This window comes from Musca autumnalis, unplaced genomic scaffold, assembly GCF_047663935.1.
Source record: "Musca autumnalis isolate F117 unplaced genomic scaffold, ASM4766393v1 scaffold_4, whole genome shotgun sequence".
NCBI classification, from domain to species: Eukaryota; Metazoa; Arthropoda; class Insecta; order Diptera; family Muscidae; genus Musca; species Musca autumnalis.
Genome location: NW_027411977.1, coordinates 94719879 through 94742237, shown reverse-complemented (window position 1 = coordinate 94742237; position 22359 = coordinate 94719879). Strand labels below are relative to the sequence as shown.

The following is a 22359-nucleotide window of genomic DNA, read 5'->3' as shown; positions in this document are numbered from 1 at the left end:
TCATGAAATATAAAATAAAAATTATAAACTATAAGATATAAAATACAAAAAAATATAACATATGACAAAATGTGTGGGACTAAGCTAGAATTCACTTTTTCAATACAGATCCTAACAAGGCAACAATAAATATAAAACATAAAATTTAAAATACAAACAAATATAAAATTTAAAATATTAATATTAAATACATATTAAATATTTGATATTAAATTAACTTTTGAAACCAGTGTGTCTTATTTTTATTAAAATGGAAACATTAATTGTTCGCACAACTTTTTATTAGGCTATATATCGTTTTGTGTGTTTTATACAGTTTTTAACACTTTGCTTGTTGTTGTACAATCGCATTGGTGTATTATTACACCAATGGTGACAATGTTACAAAGCTTTCTTTAATTGCCTTTACATTGCACGTTTCACTCGAGTGAAATTTTTTTAATTAACAATCCAGCGTAATAATGGTAATAAGTAAGGCTCTGTCTGTACTTACCCCGTAAACCAGGGACCACGAGGTCCATACAGGAATCGTTTGGCACATTTCCATTTTTTCTTTATGTGACTGCTGTGTCGTTTATGCTGCAATGCAGCTGCATTCAGACGTGTAGTTTCTTCAACTTGACGCACCTTCCAGGGTATGACAATTTTTTTCTGTAAAGAAACAACATTTTTTTGGTGGCATTTGAAATATTTTTGCCATTAAGATATGCATTTTTGTATTTGTTTTGTGTTTTTGTTTTAATTTATGATTATTTCATTGCATTGCATGTTCGGTTGGTGTAAATCTTCCTACTTACTTGAAATAGAGTTCTATTCTCAGCTTGGAATGTACTGCGTTTCTTTGATGCCACCTTACATGCTTCATAGCATTCGGCCCAATAGCGATTAATTGGTTCCCAAAGATTGATTTCAACATCACGTTGATATGAATCATACAATGGTTGAATCTAAAAGAAAGAAAATTCAGTTTAAAGTTTGATTCAAATATTACATAGAAATATGAATAAAATTATTGAATATGTAGAATTATATGCAGTTTGTCAATTAATTGTTTGCAAACATAGCCGAAATCAAAGAAGAAACTAAGTTTTCACATATAATGTATGTTCGCGGACCACGCCGACGAAGCATCGCTGTTCTCACGCTGGGGAGGAGTAAAGCCTCAAGAATCGTTGTCACGGGCGATACTCGGCAGAGATCTAGTGCGATGTAGTACTCTTCTCTTGGCCTTTCACTACCGCGGTGCTCACCAAACTGTCTATTAAAATAACTTGCGAACATCTTCGAATTAGTCCTTCTTCCAGGGTTCGAGGAGCTCATAACGTTCATTGGCTAATCTCGTCACCTCCGCTGGGAAATTTGGTCTCTCTTCGGGTATTCGAACAGCAGGTATATACTGAGCGGCTGCAGATGTGATCATGTTCCAGAACATCCTTTTTGCTACCCGAACATCAGAAGCGGTGATTGGTGAACTCTCTGAAACAGGTACCAAATGGGCTTCACTTAACTCTTAGTAAGGGGTTAAGGTCTAGCTTTCAGCTGAAAAGAGTCTCTGGTCAGACTTTGTAGTCGACACTACTACGAGTTTTAATACCATAAATATCGGGACTGGTCACACCGTGGGTGAGATAAGGCACAATCAGGAAATAAGGAGAATGTAACACGAGTTTTACACTGGTGGAACAGTCCAATCACCAGGTTTACATGCACTAAGGTTGCAGCCGCTGGCCGGAATGATCGCACGATAACTCTCGAACGGATCAACCGATTCGGTCCTCCGGTACCTCCCCCACAAAAGTTCGAAAATGTTCGGAAAATTTGTGCGAACGATAACTCTTGAAGAGAGAAACCGATTTGGTCCATACTTTGCACATAGTAACATTTCTACCAGACTTAGATGAGGTTGGAACAGGGACTTTATCGGTCCACTCCTTCGGTTACATCCCACACAAAATTTAGGATAAGATCAGTTTAGGACCAGCTCTCGAATCGCTTTGATCTTTGTTGTAACAACTTCTATTCACTGCCCTCCATACGACGGTACAAGCTTCATCAGGGACAAGTCCATACTTCATGAATAAATAGCCTGAATGGTGCAAAAAACCCCTCTCGAACGGATCTGCCGATTGGGTCCAAAATTTGGCCTTAGTAATATTTTGTCCAAACATAGTTTAAGTTCGAAGATAAGCCATATCGGTCCACTCCTTCAGGTACTTCCCCCACAAAATTGCAAAAATGTTCGGAAAAATTGTTCGTACGGTAATTTTTGAAGGGAGTGGCCGAATTGGTCCATACTTTACACATCCTAATATATCTACCAGATATAGATCAAGTTCAAATATGGACTATATTTGTCCAGTTCATCCAGTACCTCCCAAACAAAATTTCGGATAAGTTCACTTTAAGACCTGCTATCGAATCACTTTGGTTTTTGTTGAAGCAACTTGCATTCGCTGCCTCAATTACGATGGTAAAAGTTTTTTCAGGGGCAAATCCACACTTCTTGAGCAAACAGCCCGAAGGGTGTAAAAACCCCCTATGACACCATATGTACTTGCTGGAGATCCACTTCCATAATGGTCCATGTCGATCCATTCCTTTAAGTATTTCCTCCGCAAAACTTTTCTCTTTAATCCTAGTCAACATTTTTGTCGGTTCAATATTTTTAAAACCCTCTAAATACATACGTTTTTGTGAAAACATTGTTTCAATATACACAGGCTGAGGGTATATCTCTGTCGGCCAAGCCGACTGATACTTTTTTACTAGTTTTATTTATTTAAGAGTCAAAGTCTGAAGCACCGACGTAGCCAGGAGAGAGGTCATGTCCGTCTGTCTGGATCAATCGATTGGGTCCAAAATTTGGCTCTCGTAATATTTTGTCCAAACTCAGATCAAGTTCGAACCGGTTCACCCCCTTCGGGTACCTCCTCCACAAAGTTCAAAAATGTTCGCTAAAATTGTCCGCACGATAACTCTCGAATTGAGTAACCGATGTGGTCCATGCTTTGCACATGGTAATATTTCTACCAGTCATAGATCAGATTCGAATTTGGGCTATATCGGTCCACTCTTTCCGGTACCTCCCACAAGGCCTCTCAAATTGTTTTGATTTTTTGCATCAGGTTGTACTCGGGGTCCCTATTACGACGGTACACGTTTTTTAAGCGCAAGCCCATACTTTCTGAGAAAATCGCACGAAATCTGTAACTACTTCTAGGACCACCATATGTATTGGCTGGTGCGCACGACAACTCTGGAACCACCCAGCAAACCAATCGTACCAACATCGTAACGAAATCGGTACGAAATCGGACGCAATGTACGTTGTCGGATCCGAAATCGTAGCGATATCTTAACGAAAGTGGTTAACATAATTTCGAAACGAAATGTCGGAAAGAAATCGGATCAACGTCGGTCCGATTTCAGAACGATATCTGAAGAAAATCCTTGCCAAATTCGGATGGGGGATTTTTTTCTTCCGAAACTTCGTACAGATTTCTGAACGATTTCGGAATAATGTCGTATCAAAATCGGATGTACTATCCGAATGTTCGTAGAGATTTCTGAACGATTTCGGAATAATGTCGTATGAATATCGAAGCAAAAATTGTTTTCTCTGACACCTTCTTTTTTATTGACCATCGTAACGAAATCGGTACGAAATTTGGACGCTATGTACGTTGTCGGATCCGAAATCGTAGCGATATCTTAACGAAAGTGGTTTACATAATTTCGAAACGAAATGTCGGAAAGAAATCGTATCGACGTCGGTCCGATTTCAGAACGATATCTGAAGAAAATCCTTGGGAAATTCGGATGGGGGATTTTTTTCTTCCAAAACTTCGTACAGATTTCTGAACGATTTCGGAATAATGTCGTATAAAAATCGGATGTACCTTCCGAATGTTCGTGAAGATTTCTGAACGATCTAGGAATAATGTCGTATGAATATCGAAGCAAAAATTGTTTTCTCTGACACCTTCTTTTTTATTGACCAACTTTTCTTTGTTATGTATTTATTGAAATATTGCAATTTCAAAAGTTTGTAATGATCTTCGCTGTTGTTATTACTTTGTAGTTATAGTAGAACAATGTAAACTTTGGGAACGAATATGTTGAGTCTATCAACACAGGCTTGGATTATTCTATGTGCATTTATATTTAAAATATTTAAAAATTGTATATGCGAATTTTATAATCAACCACTTTGTTTTTCGACAACAAACTAAAATGAAACCCACCGTTTGTTGTTAGTTGTTAGATACATACACAAAGTGACGACATTTCGCTCCGAATTCGTACCGAAATCGGAAGAAAAACATTGGTATATTCGAAGGGAAATTTACTTCCGATATTCGCTCAGAATACGGAAAAAATCTGAACTAATTCGTTTAGAAACTGAAACGGAATCTGAACGTTTTGCAACCGAACTTGTTCAGATGTGTCGGACATTCGACATTTGGTTTGCTGGGCTTCTACTGCGTTTGTCCAAACTTTGCATATCTTCCACAAATGTTTAAAAATATTCACTAAAATAGTACGCGCGATACGATTCAAGTTCAAAAATTTGACATTCGTTAAGGAACCTTCCTCACAAATATTTAATATTTTTGTTTATGCGCAGTTTAAAGTTTGTTCGACGATCCTTTGGAATTTTTTCCGAAGGAACTTCTTATGGTCCTGCTTGCAGCAGTGACCAACTGAAATGACTGAATATGATCCACTTCCAAAATGGACAATGCGGTTCAATCCGTTAGGTACCTCCTACGCAACACATTTGAGTTTTAATTCAAACCCATATTTTTGGGACGTATGAACCAAAAGGTCCATCAAAGTCTGAACACATCCTAATTACATCATTTGGCTGTGTAGCCGGTATTAGATCTATCCATAGATGAAAGTGGGTATATCTACTTTTTTACTTGTTTATTTCGTATTTTTAAGGAAACTTGTTGATAAACATTCAAACAAAAAAAATAAAAAATAAAATAAAAAACCAACTAATACCCCGTTTATATATAACCGGATTTAACAAACCGACTGGGTTTTAAATGTCAATTCCATTGCTTATATTTCAAACAAATCCTCTCAAAGAAGGTTAACCCTGCAAAAAGCTCTAATATAAACAGCATATAAACTTCAAGCAATAAACCTTTCACTAAATTCAAAGGTCTGCTGTGAATTCTTGTTCACAAAAACCAAACAGAAAAACTTTAGTTATGTAATTTCTTCGTACTGGTGGTCACGACAACATACAACTGCAGCAATAAAGAAAGCCAGGCAAAACCCACAAATAGTAAATGCAATGAAAAACAACAACAAATAAATAAGAAATAATTTAATCAAACCGAATTTCCCCACTCTATCAACTCTAGATTTTTCATATGCCAAATTTATATGGCCATGGTTTCAAGACACGTTCGTGCCACAACTTCATGAAACCAACTATAAGCTACCACTACATTTGTTTTTATTGGTTTTGGAGAAAAAAGAAGCTTGGAAAATCAAAGGCAAACAATTCAAAATCAAGTAGTAACCATCGATCCAAGGAATACAAAGGAAAAACAAAACCAGCAAATCCAGATTTCGTGTTAACATTTCCATGCCACATTGAGGCAGTAACACAGCAACAACAACAGCTATTCCAAGATTGGCGTCAATATTGGCACTCCATTAGTTTACCTTCCATTTCATTTGGTTACATTTTGGGCAGAGGAAAATGAAGAAAACTGCCTTCCTTGAAAATGTTGTAGATGCATGAATGAATGAACGAACGCTTTGAGTTGCTTTTGCTGGCCTCAGTCAGTAGCAAACGCTGCTGCAACGTTGGCAGCCACATTTTTATGGTGAAGATCAGCTTCAAAACATTTGCCAATATTAAAAATAAACAAGAACAACAAGAGTAGTTGCAGTTGTTATTGCCACTGTTGCAGCATCCAGCAATCTATTCCAGTTGCTTTTGCCGGTGCTGCTTGCCGTTGCTGCCACATCAATAAACAAGTTCAAGTTCAATAACAAAACAGGAAATAAACAATGAACACAACAACAATGAGCAAATTTTACGACGTTGAAGAAGAAAAACAGTTGTTGGATGAAGAAGAAACCAGTTTTGTGATTACCACACTTATTTTGTCATCTTCAAGAAGATGCACAGCAGTGCCCAAACACACGAATCTGCAAAACCAGTAGCAGAGTGGGAGGTGTGGGTGTTATTGTCAAGACGTAGGTAGGACTTAGTCAATGTTCACACAGTGACAAAACATTATGTTTTTCTTTGGGTACCGGAAACTTTTAGTCACACGAACATCAAAAAAAATCATGTGACAATTTAATGCAGATAATTCCATGTTGCAGTGACTGTAAAATGTTTATTTATGATTGATTCAATTAAGCGGATAACCACCACCAACAAGCATTACAAGAAACTTTTTTTAAATTGTGCACACTACATCAGGCAAACAGGAGTAGAAGAATTTATGATTACCACCAGTGCACATCTGACTATGCAAAAGCACTATCTTAAGAGAGGTATATTTGCAAAGATACTGCAACCCTGATTTAAACACATTGGGTACATACCGCCGATGAATAACAATGCCCTGCATTATAGGCCCTATATTGGTTTAAGAGGGCAATGACCGTCTGGTGGGTGACGTAGGGGATGAATGATACCAAGGAACGGTACTGACCGGATTTAACATGGCAAAGCTCCGGATTTATCTTGGTCCCTCTCTCATCTCAAGTGGACACTGACCTCGCCGTGGTGTCACCTGGGGAGCTGCTTTTAACGCCCGTTAAAGGTAGTGAGCTAACATGTGCCGCGCGTTCACACATAAGAACGTTAAAAATTTGGGTTTGGGAGTTGGGTTAGTAACCTTCCCCCATAAACAAGCAGTTTACTATGAAAAAATGAAAGAAACGAAAAACAAACCCCACTAAAGTTGACGACCCCCGCAAACGTTTTAGGGACCATGATCTGCGAATCTACACCTGGAATGTTCGCACTTTTTATAGAGAAGGTGCAGTTTACGCGCTGACAGATGTATTTTAAAAGTACAAGGCCGATGTAGCTTCTGCCATACAGGAATTTCGATGAATTGGGAAAGGCGTCACAACAACACCTAAAGTTGGCGCACTGTATTATGGCTGCCATGACACAAAGCATGAGTTTGGTTGCGGTTTTGTAGTTGGTCGGAGGTTAAAACATCTGGTCTCCAGCTTCACACCAGAGAATGAACGGGTTGCTACAATTTGGATAAAAGCAAAATTCTTCAACATTAGCTTTATTTGCGCTCATGCTTTAACCGGAGAGAAGGACGAACAGACCAAAGATATATTTTATGAGCGCCTATAAGAAACATATGACCGTTAAATTATCCTAGGCGACATTAAAATTATCCTAGGCGATTTTAATGCCAACATAGGAAAGGATAATATCTTTGGCCCAACAGTCGGGAAATTCAGTCTCCATAGTGAAACATCTGACAATGGAATGCGGCTGATAGACTTCGCAGCGGCGAAAACCATGGTAGTTAGTAGTACCAGATTTAAGCATCTCGATATTCATAAGGGCACCTGGTTGTCTCTAGATCGAAGAACAATAAATCAAATTGATAACGTTGTAATAGATGGAAGACATTCATCGACCGTGTTGGATGTACGATCGTTCCGAGGAGCAAACATAGACTCGGACCAATACCTTGTTGCAGCAAAGGTACATACCCGTCTAAACGTTGCAAATAAAGCACGAACAGAAACAACACGGAAGTTGGACATCGGTAAGCTGCAAACACAACATATGTATAGCCACAGCATATTCCTTCAACTGGCTCAATTGCTTAATGAAAGCACTCCTCGTCCCGATAACATATCATCATAATGGCAAAATTTTGCCCACTCCATGCAAACAACCGCTAAATCCATACTTGGATACCAGAGACCACCACCAAGGAATCCATGGTAGGACCAGGAGTGTCATGCTGCTACCGAAGGGAAAAATGCGGCATATAGGGATACTCTACAATCAGTAGCAACGCGTAGCGCACGAGAGAGGTATAAGGAGAAAAGGAGGGACGGGAAACGTCTTTTTCGCAGGAAGAAGAGAGAAATGGAAAAGCGGCTGTGTGAAAAAATCGAGATGTACAGGAGCCAGAATGAGGCCCGAAAGTTCTACCAAAGAGTGAAACATCAAACTGATGGCTTTGGTACAGGCTCATCCTCCTGTAGAGACAAGCAAGGTAATTTGGTAACTGATACAGATAGTGTGCTCGGGATATGGAAAGAACATTTTTCCAAACTACTGGCATTCAAGATGGTATTGAATGCCACCGTGGTGAAATGGTATGCACGCCCGCCTTTCACGCAGAAGGTCGGTGGTTCGATCCCCCGACCAGGCAACACCAAACATTTTTCAACGGTGGCAAAGTACCCCTCAGTAATGTTGGCGACATTTCCTGAGTATTTCAGTCTTGAAAAACTTCTCTACAAGTGGTGTCTTAGGACACGCCGTTCGGACTCGGCGATAAACAGTATGTCCCATATCATTGGGATAAATATGAATCGGGGTGCACTCATTGATATGAGAGAAGTCTCCCTTTTCCCGTATGGGATGTTGTTGTTTTATTGAATGTATACCTCCCGGCCAAGATGAGGTAAAGACAGCAATAAACCGGCTGAAGAATAAAAAGACAAAAGGAGCCGATGGCCTACCAGCCGAGTTGTTCAAATCCGGAGGCGACACGCTGATAAGGTGTATGCGTCAGCTAGTTAGCACCATCTGGCAGGAAGAATGCGTACCCGAAGATTGGAACGTGAGCATCCTATGTCCAGTCCTCAAGAAGGGAGATAAGACTGTGTGATCCAATTACAGGAGCATAAGTCTGCTCCCTATTGCATATAAAATAGTATCTGGCATATTGTGTGAGCGACAAAAAATCCACCATTGACCAGATATTTACCTTGAGACCAACCCTGGAAAAGACCCAAGTAATGCAGATCGACACCTTCCATCTCTTTGTCGATTTTAAAACAGCCTTCTAAAGGCCCATACATTCAAAGGTGTTTCAAGCCATGTCTGATTTTGTTATTCCTGCAAAGCTCATTAGGCTTTGTAAGATGACATTAACTGATACTCGATCCTCAGTTAAAATAGAAAAGAACCTCTCCGACGAGTTTATTACCAAAAGAGGTTTCAGACAAGGAGAGGGCCTGTCATGTGATCTCTTCGCCATCCTGCCGGGAAAGGTCATACGAAACGCGGAGGTCAAAAGAAGTGGAACAATATACACAAACAGCCATATGTTAATTGCTTATGCCGACGACATTGGCATCATGGGTCGATCGGTAAAGGAAGTCAGTGACACCTTTGCAAAAGTCGAAAGGGAATCTGCTAAAGTCGGTCTGGCAGTAAACGGCGATAAAACCAAGTTGATGGTATCGATGCATAATACGTCCACAGATCTCGCACCATCTGTGAATGTTGGTACCTACAATTTTGAGGTAGTAAAGGACCTTTTCTACCTCGGCACCGCCATAGACACAACAAACAACATAAGTTGTGTAATACGAAGAAGAATAGTGTTGGCCAACAGATGCTACTTAGAGCTGAGTAAGCAGTTTAGGAATAATGCCACATCTCGTCAAACAAAAGCAACTCTTTACAAAACAATGATACTGCCTGTGGTAATGTATGGTTCCGAAGCATGGGTACTTGCGCAAGCAGATAAGGCAGTGCTTGGTGAGTTCGAGAGAAAATTTCTTCGAAAGATCTACGAGCCAATCTGCGTTGGCAGCGAATATCGACGTATGGTCGTATGGGCAACAAGCTGTTATACGTGTGGAGATACAACAATTGCGACGGCTAGGCCATGTTATAAGAATGAGTGATGATGAACCCGCCAAAAAGGCGTATAAATACGAGCCGCATGGAAGTTCACACAGATCTGGAAGGTCAAAGCTTCTTTGGAACGAACAAGTGAAACGAGACATCTGAAAGCTACATATCCCAGATGAGGAAAGCACAGCAGAGAGGATTGGAGATCTTTTCTTAGTTCGGCTTATGGAACAAATGTTCTGTAAAAGCCAGCTAAGTAAGTAAGTAATGACCGTTTGGTGCTAGGGGACTTCAATACTCATCATGGCCTTTGGCAATCTGTCCTAGGTAATGACCAGAGGAATACAGCGATGGACGAGCAAATTGGTAGCTCCACGTTTGACACGGTGAATGAAGACGCTTCTACGCATCGCACATACCACGTTTCTATCATCGTCCATCATCACCCGACTTTATATTCTCTGAATGCAGTACTCTTCTAAACCATTAGAGTGCTGATTGGCATTCACCGCTTCAGAAAGCTGTCCATTTCCTCTGATTTTGGGGTAGCTAAGAGAACTTTCCGGGTATGGTCGAATACCCGAAATTAGAACGAGTTTCCCAGCAGAGAACCCTGATAACCCAACAACATACTCTTTTAAACAATAGGTTAGTAAGCGAACATTAACGGGAAAAGGTGGTAATACCACATGAAGCAATGCAAAATTGCTACAAGATTAAGTACATTTTGGGCAACGGTTAAATCACTCTCGAATCCCGTAAGATAAAACGATATAACAGCTGTTACTTTCAAGGGCGTGACAGTAACTGTTCCGAATAGGTGCGTGTGTTATTTTAAGCGACAGTTTATAGAGCACCCCTAGAGTGATAGAGCGAAGAGGAATGTGCTACGTCGTATAAGAAGACCCCTCCCAGCCAAATAGGTACCACCACATTTTACGATGTTTGATGTTGCAAACGTCATCCGAAACGCGAAATCATCCAAAGCGTTGGGCTCATACGTAATCTCAATGGTAATTCTTAAGCAATCGGAGTTGTTTATTTGAAAACTACCCATATTGTATCAGAAACCTGAAAAGTTGGCAGGTTGGTCCCGCTACTGAAGCCAGGAAAGGATGCCAGCAGAGGTGAATCTATAGGCCAGTCGCCAGTAGTAGCAAAGATTCTAGAGGTACGAGGACTGCACAAAAACTACTTGGCCTAGGCAACACCGCGTATTGTCAGGCGCCATTTAAAAGTTTTTTTTGGAAATTTTGACATTTTTTAGCCTAGACTTACTCAGGACAGTTTGTCGTACGACCATGTTAAGTGTTGTGACTTGAAAAAATCACTTTGCAAAAAAAAATGGAATTTACTTGTGAACATTTTCGTCCAAGATTTTTTCACAATTTTCGACGTGGATCATAACCGCAAAAGTGTATCGATCAAATTAAATATGTGTATGTCGATAAAGGACCATCCTATATATGAACGGATAATGCGAGATCACCATTCACGTACCGTGAGATAGAGGCATCCTTGGGCATTTCTTCCACCAACTAACATTTGATATTGCATAAACACCTGGCCGCAAAAATGGATTTTTCTCTTTAGATACAGCCAAATTAGACAAACGCTCAAAAAATGCTCCTGTGAATTGGTTCAAAAAAATTGTGAATAAAATCGATCGCGATGTTTCAAACGACTTTCATAAGATTGCCACAGACGACGAATCTAGAATATATACTTAGGAGCCTTAAACAACAGCAGGAATCGGCCGGTCGGGTCATCGAAAGCGAGCCAAATCAAACGAAAGTTGTTCATGTAAGAAGCTCTTCGAAACAAAAGGTTGCCTGTTTCTTCAGAAAACCTGACCGTATGGCGAATATACGGCTTGAGAAATATAGGACGGTTAATTCTGAGTGGTACACTATAATTTGTTTGCCTGAAGTCTCCTGAGAAATTCGAAACACGAACAAGAGAAGACAAATCATTCTGCATCATGACAATATGAGCTCTCACACATCGATTCATTGTTTGACCGGACAAAACGTTGAATTGATGGGTCATCCGCCGTACAACCTTGACTGGGGAACCAATGACTTTACTTGATTCCAGCACATCAAGAAAAAAGGCGTGGTCAACGATTTTTGTTGCCTGAAGATGCTGTAAAAGCTTTCAAAAACCATGCTTTGGAGGTGTCTCATTCGGAGTGGAAAATGTGCTTCGCCAATAGGTTTAAGCGCACGAAAAAATGTATAAATCATGCTGGAGGCTACTTAAGAAAACAATTACCGCGTTTTTGATGGTAAATATTCGCGTTTTCATTGTTAGACCAGATAGTTATCGTTTATCCCTCGTACTACTCCTCTCTAAGATGAGAAGCTGTTTCCAGTTGCCCAGCTTAGATTCCGGAAAATACATAATACTACAACAGTATTACAAGCCATATTCCCGTTCATCGTAGCAGAAGAACGCCAGCTGCCAAGGCAAACACGAGTAGTTTTGGTCCAGTTAAAATCCGGACGATGCAGCCGCCTCAATTCATATTAACCTGTCTCTTGATTCTTTATAGACGCACCCAGTCCAGGATGCAGCTGAATACAGAGTAACTGAAATAATACACGAACGAACATATTTGCGTTACTACAACAACAGCAACAGCTAACAGACACAATCAACATTAGGTCTGTACGATAACTCAAAAGTTTGTATAAATTTGTAAAACTTTTACAAAATGCTGTTCGATAACAAACTTGTTCAGTAAAAGAGAAATGCGAAGTAGTTGCAAGAACTTGCATATACTTTTTACTTGCGAAGTTATCGAACAGGCCTATTGTATCAAAAACACAATCCTTCTTGTACTGCAAGAATACCACTTGGGCGGTGGTTTTGGAGTCAGGTATCAGGATGTAAGATACCAAGAAATAATACTAACCCACCTCTTGTAGACACTGACTTCCCGTGGTGTCATTTGGGGAACTACCTTAACGCCCGATAAAGGTAGTGATCTAACATGTCCCGCATATTCACCCATATGAACGATAACGACTTAGGTTGAGCGTGGTAACCTTATGAAACATTATGCGATAAAAAAAAAACAAAGAAAACAAGTAAAAAGGTATCAGTCGGATTTGCCGACAGAAATATACCCTCAGCCTGTGTGAATTGAAACATTCGAATACCGACTACACAACCAAAACTGTTTTCCCTAAAATTATGTATTTAAGGGGGTTTCCAGACTTTATGATTAATGTTTAAAAATTCTGCGGATAATATACCTGAAGGAATGGACGAACATTGTCCATGAATGCCTTTAATTTGAGTTGATCATCGTATAACTCGAAACTTTTGGACCATTATGTCAGGAAGCATGGACTTGCCCACGAAAATCATAAACTAAACAGGACCAAGAGAACCACCTTCGGTAAAAATTGTCAATGGATCCTCGAACAGACTTTAAACTTCACTTATATTGGTAAATTTTTTTTAACTTTAGTAGGGGAAGTACTGTAATGAGTGGACCGATACGCACCATCTTCGAATTATATCAAAGATAAGTAGAAATATTACAAAATCCTACGCATATCCGATACTTGCACATCAAATAAGGTACTCGATTTCATTTCGGATTACCATGTGCAAATATGGGACCAATGTCACCCACTACTTTTGATATTTACCCTTGCCTACAGCTATTTTAATCGGTCACCGTAGGATTTATTCTAGCTTTCGGTCCATTATGTCAGGAAAATGGATTTGTTTACACATAAGGAATACCTTCGGTAAAATTTTTAAAACGGGGCCGCGAGGACTACCTGGAGCAAAAAAATTTCAAAACAATACGAGATATGTATGCCCTTAAACTGCACTTTTGGGGAAATTTTTATTTTTTGGTGGTGATCTTAAGGTTATTGCTTCTAATAACAACCGTAGCTCTCCACCAAAATACAGCTTTGTGGGAATTTTTGCTATTTCCCCCTTACACGCATGTTTATTTTGATTGCACTATTTAATATTATTATTTTTTTTTTTTTTTTGTAATATTAAATGTCCCAGAAATATTGGAATTTTAAGTACAATTTATAGGCTTTCTTGTAGTCGTTGCTTATTGAATTCGCTTAACACAAAAATTACTTCATACTCTCTCAAAGTAAAATGCATTTGATGAAATAACAGAAGTTAATCAGTGAGACAAACTGTCAGTTGTTCATAGTACTAAACAACAAAAATGACAATTATAAATGCAGACATCTATTAACTAATGGAAGACAAGAAGAAGAAGAAAACAACAACCCGAACAATGAAACAAACAAAAAAAGCTGCGAACATAAATGCCTGTTGTGTTCTGCATAAGTAATTCAGATGACAGTCGTTTAAAAGTATTTCTTTCTTCTGCAAGAAATTGGCTATATAGCAAAGCAACCAAACGTACAAATCCAGCGAGGAAACGCTTAAAAACATGCTTAGCTGAATGTGTGATGCTAACATGCGAGCAGCAGATTGAACCTTACAATTACGACTTATGAACACGAAAACGACATAATATTCCATGTATTGTAGTTATTTTATTTGACAGTGGGATCGCGGGGATAGACGCTTCACATGGAGAAAATGCATGTTAAAAGCCGATTAAAGCTCCTATTAATCACATTTTGTTAGGGAGAATGCTATAATGAGTTGTCCGATATAGACCGTATTCAAACTTTCAGAGAAATATTACGATGTGCATAGGTCAATGTCAGTAGGTACCGGCATGGGTGTTATTAGAGTTTCTGCGTAATTACCTATGGAACTATGGCCTTTGCCACCACAAAAATATCATAGTAATCAAGTTCTATAATTCGAAAATCGGCAGATTCGCTTAGATGGGGCCTATACTAGAGTTGTATATTTTAGCTCTTTTTGAAGATCGCTCTTTTCAGTTCAGCTCTTTTCAACGAACTAGGTCGTTCTTTTAGTTCACTAGTTCAATCGTTCACCGTTAGAGAATTTTTCAGTGAACGATTCGTAGTTCGTTAAGTGAATGGTCTGTTGTCATTTCATTTGTGGTATGGAGATATAAATATAAATGAATGGAAGTATGTAAATAATAATAAAAAGAATATTTTGACAAATGGTAAGTACAAATAAGAGAATTAAGGAAATATTTATTAATTTTTTTACATTTTGTAGGAATAAAAGAATGCGGAGAATGATTTTGTGTTTTTATGTTACCACTGGAATTGTAGAAAAAAATATGTAGTGCAAATAATCACACTCATGATTCATCAGAGCTGGAGAAAATCAACAATAATAATTTAAGCAAGGAGCAGCTAGCTGATACCCAAACGAAAGGAATTGGATATGTAAAGGATATCAAAGCCATGGAATGTTACAAATGTTTAACAAAACAAACAAAGGCATAAGTTGAGTTCACCAACTAAGCTCGGATCGGGATAAAATTTTTACAGGTAGGTCTCGTCAACCTTATATAAATAAGGGAACTTCGGAAGCCATTATCTCGGGATGTGTGGACTTCCGCAACAAATGTGATACATATTTTTGATCAGGGTGACGAAACCTATCTGTAAAAAATTTCATCCCGATCCGAGCTTAGTTGGTGAACTCAACTTGTTCCCAAACAAATAACGAATATATGGTTGGTTCATGGTTTAAGATTTACAAATTAGGACAAAAGAAATGATGTGCGGAAATAGAAATTTGTTTTTTTTTTTTTGTGTATGGAGACAATAAATAGCAAACGGTGCAATATTTCCGTATACGAAAACTATTAGAATTACAATGAATTTACCAGTAAATTTTAAACATTTTTATAAGCACTAACTGTAGTGAAATTCTGTCCGGACTATAGCTTTTGCTCACTTGTTTAATCTACCCATTTTTGTCGGTAATTCCATTACCTATACCCATTGTAACCTTAAATAATTGTACTAATCCATTTAAAGCATTTTTTTTTTTAATTTAAGCAGTGAATAAAATACAATGTTATTATATGTATATGATCCTTTTATTAGTTTATGTAAAAACAAAAAGAAAATCTATAATTTCATTATATTATTAAATATATAATTTAAACTACATGCTTATGCATACTGTACTTTGATTAACATCCATTGTATGAAAGGAACAATTTTAATGTAAATGAAATAAAAATGGAATTCAGCCTTCAAATGAATATAAAATTGACTTATAAATAAGAATATATGTATACAAATTCACATATTATTGTGAAGAAAAATTAAGGCAGACACTTTTTCGGGTTTAAGAAGAGTCCGCCTATCCCTTATAATTTGTCCTGTCCCGGAAAAAATTCTTTCACAGGGCACTGAAGTGGCAACTACGCAAAGCCTTTTAATAACAAGTGAATACACTCTAGGATATAAATGTTTCCTTTCAGACCACCATTCCAAGGGGTCTTTTTTACGGTCCAAATATTCCTCATTAATATATTTGTCCAATTCACGAATGCCTGCTGCTGTGTTGTTTTCGGAATGGACTATTCTGTTTGTTTCTTGGTCGAAAGCGGACCAAATTTCAGAGTTTCCTTCCGGTGAGGAATCCTGTGTAGCTTGGGGTTCAACATGTTCCTGCTCGTGTGGCAATCGTATGGAACTAATTCGACTCCTCAGCATTTGAAGGGCACTTTCGTAAGTCTGATTAGTTTTGAAACCTCTTTTTTTAAATCTTGGATCAAGAATTGTGCTTTGTGCATATAGAGGGTTTTTTTCATAAGGCCCAAAACGATTGAATATTACACAACACGGTGACTTTAGAAAGTGTAACTTGTTTTTCTGATGAAATTTCCAGAGTAATTTCATAGAATGGCTTTAAAATTACTATTGCTTCCTTTATAATTTGCCAGTCATCAAAATGAATCTGCAAATCAGGCTTGACTAAAGAAAGCGTCGTTACCACTGCATCTTTTAGCAACGACATCCTCTCCAGCATCTCGTATGTTGAGTTCCACCTTGTAGGAACGGACTGCTTCAATTTTAGTTCAGGAAGACCCAAAAGTTTTTGATTGTTTAGAAGCTTTTTAAGATCTTTAGAGCTTCTTCGAAAATGCTCCACGACACTTTTAGCTTTTGTCACAGTTTCTCTTATATCTTTTAACCCAGCTTCCACAACCAAATTTAAAGCATGGGCGAAGCATCCTATTCCGTTCCACTGCCCCATACGTATTGCCGCTGTTATATTGGAAGCGTTGTCACTTACAATAGCTGCAACTTGATTGATTTCAAAATTAGTTATTACGTCTTTCAAAAACTGTGCCAAGTTTTCAGCTGTGTGGTCTTCACAAAATTGTTCGCAGGATAAAAGGTAGGACCTCAGAACACAATTTTGGTCAATAAAATGAGCGGTTACTGCCATAAACGATGTATTGGTTTTGGAGGTCCACCCGTCCGTGGTGAGGCATACGGCTGTGGCTGATTTTACTGACTCTTTCACTGTGACTAAAATATCGTTATAAATTGTTGGTAGTAAGTTCTTGGAGAGAGTCAGTCTAGTTGGCAAAGTGTATCCCGGGCAATGAGACACAGATTCAATAAGCTTTTTAAATTCAGGCTCCTCAACAATTTTTGATGCGTGATGTCCCTTTGCTACCATCATCATTACCTGCATGTCGATCTGTTCTACTTTTCTTATAGATACTGGTCTTCGAATAAACTGTGTTATCCTTTGCTGTTGGTTTCTCGCTTGAGCGCTCGTGGTCGGCATTTCCCCATCAACAAAATCGGATTCCAAGTTTACGGTTTGAACATTTTGAGTTGCGGGTTCCACACTTTGTCTTTCTAGGCTCAAAGGGATTAAAGGATGTCTTGTCTTCATATGACGTTTCAAATTGCCGTGAGATCCTCCAGCGATACTAAGTGAAGCCTGACAATAGTAGCACTTTGCTCTGACTGGTCAATTTTCTTTAAAATGCAACCATATGTCACTGTGTTTGCTTGATACAGACATAATTATACTTTAAAAAATGCGTATCTGATTAGCCGATCTTAAACACGATTTTTTCAATGCTATGAAAATATTCCAATCAAACGATGCGAAAAAAAATTAACTGCCATCAAATATTTTCAAACTGTTCAGTTGGCAACAAAGACAAAAAGCATTTAGCTTCATATACCTAAATAAAATCATGATAATCTGTCGTATGTAAATGCGAGCGCTCTTACCGTCGCTTTCATTTAGGCAAGAACGAACGATATAAGCAAAACAAACGAATCAACGAACGATGTATGGTGTATAGTTCAATCAGCTGATATCTGACAAATGAACGATAACGAACGACATTTACTGAACTAGTTCAGTCGCTCTTTACACTGAATCGTTCAAATGAACTAGGTCGTTCGCGAACTATACATCTTTAGCCTATACCAAAAAGTGGAACTATATTCAACATTTTAATGAAGGGAACCTCAAATGTCAAACTACAGATAATATAATTGTTCCACAAACATCCCAGATGGGACAAGGGAGACTTCTCACATATCACTGAGTGCACCCCGATTCAAATTAGATCAATGACATTTGACCTACTGTTTATCGCCGAGTCCGAACGGCGTGTGTTAAGACACCACTTGTAGAGAAGTTTTACATGGCTGAAATACTCAGGAAATGTTGCCAAGATTACTGAGGGGTATTTTGCCACCGTTGAAAAGTTTTGATGTTGGTGCAAGGCGGGTGTGCATACCATTGCACCACGGTGGCACCCAGATAGATCGGTTAAATATTGTACCTAAAATCCTCAATATAACGTAAATCGGGAGGTACCGTTATATAGGGGCTATACCAAAACTTGGAGCTATGTCCATAATTTTCGGAATATAAGTTTTTTGGTCACTACACCTTTTTCAGATGTAATTCGAAACATTGTAGTTGTAATTCGTAACATTTCATTTGTAATTCGAATTATTCCATTTGTAATTTGAATTAGTCCATTTGTTATTCGAATCATTTTTCTTTGATATTACATATTAAATCGTTCGATTTACAAATGAAATAATTCGAATTACAAATGGAATAATTCATTTTCAAATGGAATAATTCACATTTCAAATGGAATAATTCGAATTACAAATGAAATGTTAGGAATTAGGAATGAAATTCAAATTACATTCAAAATAATTCAAATTACATCTGAAAAAGGTGTAAGCACTTCTTTGAACAAGTAAAAACGTTACAGTCGGCTTTACCGACACCCTGTGGGGACTTTCACCTATGGACAGATCTAATACCGGCAATGCAAGTTGGTGCCGGCAGGGTTTTAAAGAGCTCTTGTGTCATTATTTCAAGAAGTATGTATGAACTTGTCCCCGAAAAAAATTGCAAAACAATTTTGTGTGAAGGACTGGACCGATATAGTCCTTAATCGAGCCTAATTTAGAAGACATATTAATGTCTGCTCAGAAATATTTTGGTACATGCCGGGACAAAACCCAAGGACCAATTTGGATGTGCTCGGTTTGGCACATTCGCATCTTCCACACTCAAACTTCGGTTAGATGCAATAGATGTCGGGAGTGGGTGCATCTCAGGGTTGCTCTGGACTCGTCGACTACGCCAGGGACTATGTTGCTGCATGCTGAAAGAACACAACCCTCAGTGAGTAGTCATCGTCATTAGAATACGAGGCTCCCCCGCAATCCACCCACACGCAGCACTTAAAATCAGTTATGCTGTTCCAATCCCTGCAAATACTTTTTTTAATTTTATTGAAATACACGGTGCGCCTTAACTAAATATGAATGAAAGGTTCTTACACCTGGCAAGTTTTTGCGGATTTTAGGTTTCCACGAGCCGTATCGTAATCACACTAAAGAAAAGCAGTGAAAATTCTCTATACGATTGACCTTTATGACTTTTTCCTAGGATTTACCATTTTTGATATATTGAAGTTCAAATTGGGACAATGGACTGACTGTATCGCCTCCTTAAAAAACAATGTCATGCACGGAGCGCCTTATCTAACTTTAAGTGAAAAAAGCATACATCTGGGATGTTTTTGTGGATTCTGAAACAGCAATGTTGATAGATGAGAAAAATCCAAAAACAAGAAAAAAATCGAAATAAGGATTTTTAACTAAGTCCCGGTCAAAGTTCACATTTTTAGGTTTATTTTAGGTTTTCGCGATTTTGCTTGAAACCCGCAAGTCCTATCGATATTCTCTAGAGGATTGACGTTTATGGTTTGTTCCCATGTTGTACCATTTTTTGGATAAATAAGCTCAGGTTACCTTTTTTTAGGTTTTTGTTAGGGTTTCGCGATTTTGCTTGAATACGGCAAGTCTTATCGACATGGGACCTGAGAAAATCTTATAGCTGTAAAAATTCTCTACAAGATTGGCTTGTGTAATTTTTTCCTAGGCTGTACCACTTTTTTAAATATCGACACCTCCAAATAATAGTATGCTAAGTCTAAAAAGTGAGTTTTGCAGGAGAAGCTCTCAAAGTGTGGAAAATTTTTTGAACTTCAGTACTATGCTAAGTCAGTATTTGTTTATAACTTCTGTTGGGATTGACCGATCATTACCAAAATATGACAGAATTTAAGTTAAAGGACGTTCGACACCTCCAAATAATAGTTTGCTAATTCTGAACAGTGAATTTTGCAGGACAAGCTCTAAAAGTTTGGAAATTTCTTTGACCGTCAGTACTATGCTAAGTAAATATTTGTTTATAACTTCTGTTCGGATTGTCCGATTATTACCAAAATTTGACAGAATTTAAGTTAAAGGACGTTAAATATAAAAATGTAAAGAACTTGAAAACATGCTAAGTCGACTTAGCATACTATTGTTTGGAGGCGTCGATATACATATAAGTTTATGTTGGGAAATTGCAGTCATGGCATTGTTTTATAATTGTCCCAATTTGAACTTCAATATCTCCAAAATTTTAAATCCTAGGAAAACTCATAAAGGTCAATCTTGTAGAGAATTTTCACTGCTAAAAAATTATCTTCAGTCCCATTCCGATACGACTCGCGCTTTCCAAGCAATATCGGGAAACCCAAAAAATGTGAACTTTGACCTCGGGTTATATGAAAATCCCTCCGGTGATTTTTTTATACCCTCAGCATTTATGCTAACGAGGGTATATACACTTTCATACGGGCAAAATGTACCTAATCAAAATAATGGATTTAGACCTCCAGTATGGACGAAATGTGTTTCAGACAATTTGGAGTCGATTTAGCAATGTCCGTCCGTCTGTCTGTCTGTCTGGCTGGCCGATTGGGTCCAAAATTTGGCTTTCGTAATATTTTGTCCAAACTTAGTTTAAGTTCGAAGATGGGTTACATCGGCCAACTCCTTGCGGTACCTCCCCCACAAAAGTGCAAAAATGTTCGGAAAATTTTGCACACGAAAACTCTTGAAGGGAGTAACCGATGTGGTCCATACTTTGCACATCGTGAAATTTCTACAAGACTTAGATGAGGTTCCAATAAGGACTCAATCGGTCCAATCCTTCGGGTACCTCCCTCACTAAATTTCGGAAAAGTTCAGTTTAGAACCAGCTCTCGAATCGTTTTTATTTTTGTTGCAACAACTTGTATTCACTGTCCCTCATACGACGGTACAAGTTTCATCAGGGGCAAGTCCATATTTCCTGAGAAAATAGCCTGAAAGGTCCAAAAAACCCTATGCGCAAGATAGCTCTCGAACGGATCTACCGATTGAAGGGAGTGACCAATTTGGTCCATACTTTACACGTCCTAATATATCTATCAGCTATAGATCAGGTTCGAATATGGACTATATTTGTCCAATCCTTCGGGTACCTCCCACACAAATTTTCGGATAAATTCACTTTAAGATCTGCCCGGGAATGACTTTGATTTCTATTGAAGCAACTTGCATTCGTTGCCTTAATTACGACAGGAAAACTTTTTTCAGGGGCAAGCCCATACTTCTTGAGAAAACAGCCTGAAAGGTCTTAAAAACCCGTATGGCACCATATCGCTCATTTACTCAAAGAGTGGCATAACTTAAAAAAATGTGTTTTCTTAGTTAGCAATTTCTATTTTTTCTCCGACTTCTACTTTATTTTGTGTCAAATTTTCATGTTGTTATCTCTAAAACTCAAAGTGATACAGCTCATTTTCTACGGATTTGACATAATTCAAGAAAAAAGTTTTTTGAGTTTATGAAGCACTAAAACACTTCAAATCATGATTGATTTTGCACAGAAATTTAGCACAGGTATATGGGTAGCTGTTTGCAAAATATGGCTCAAGAAGTTATTTTATTTTTTGTGAAACAATCTTTTTAATTTGGGAAGTCAAGTTTCAATCGCCAACTTAAAACGCGTTTTTCTCTCCTAGATTTTTTAGGATGTGTCACTCTTTGAGTAAATGAGCGATATGTAGTTTCTTTGGATCTCTAAATATTTTGTCGAAAGTTAATATATGTTAACATTTGGGTTCTATGGGTCCATTTCTTGGGGTACCACCCCCACAATTGTTCAATATTTTTTGTGGATAAGGGTCTGTTCGAGGATCCTTCGGAAATTTTTACCGAAGGTTTTTCTAGTGGCCC

General features: G+C 38.2%; 1 protein-coding gene across 2 annotated transcripts in view; it reads right to left on the bottom strand.

Annotated features, from left to right (window-relative positions):
* Positions 1-22359, bottom strand: part of LOC141404051 (neurobeachin-like protein 1) — a 285955-nt gene that overhangs the window by 200890 nt on the left and 62706 nt on the right. For both annotated transcript variants that reach the window (XM_073987297.1, XM_073987298.1), the window contains 2 exons: positions 798-947; positions 494-651 (listed from right to left, as the gene is read on the bottom strand). In XM_073987297.1, coding sequence (XP_073843398.1) covers positions 494-651; positions 798-947 — 308 coding nt within the window. The remainder of the gene's footprint in view (positions 1-493; positions 652-797; positions 948-22359) is intronic.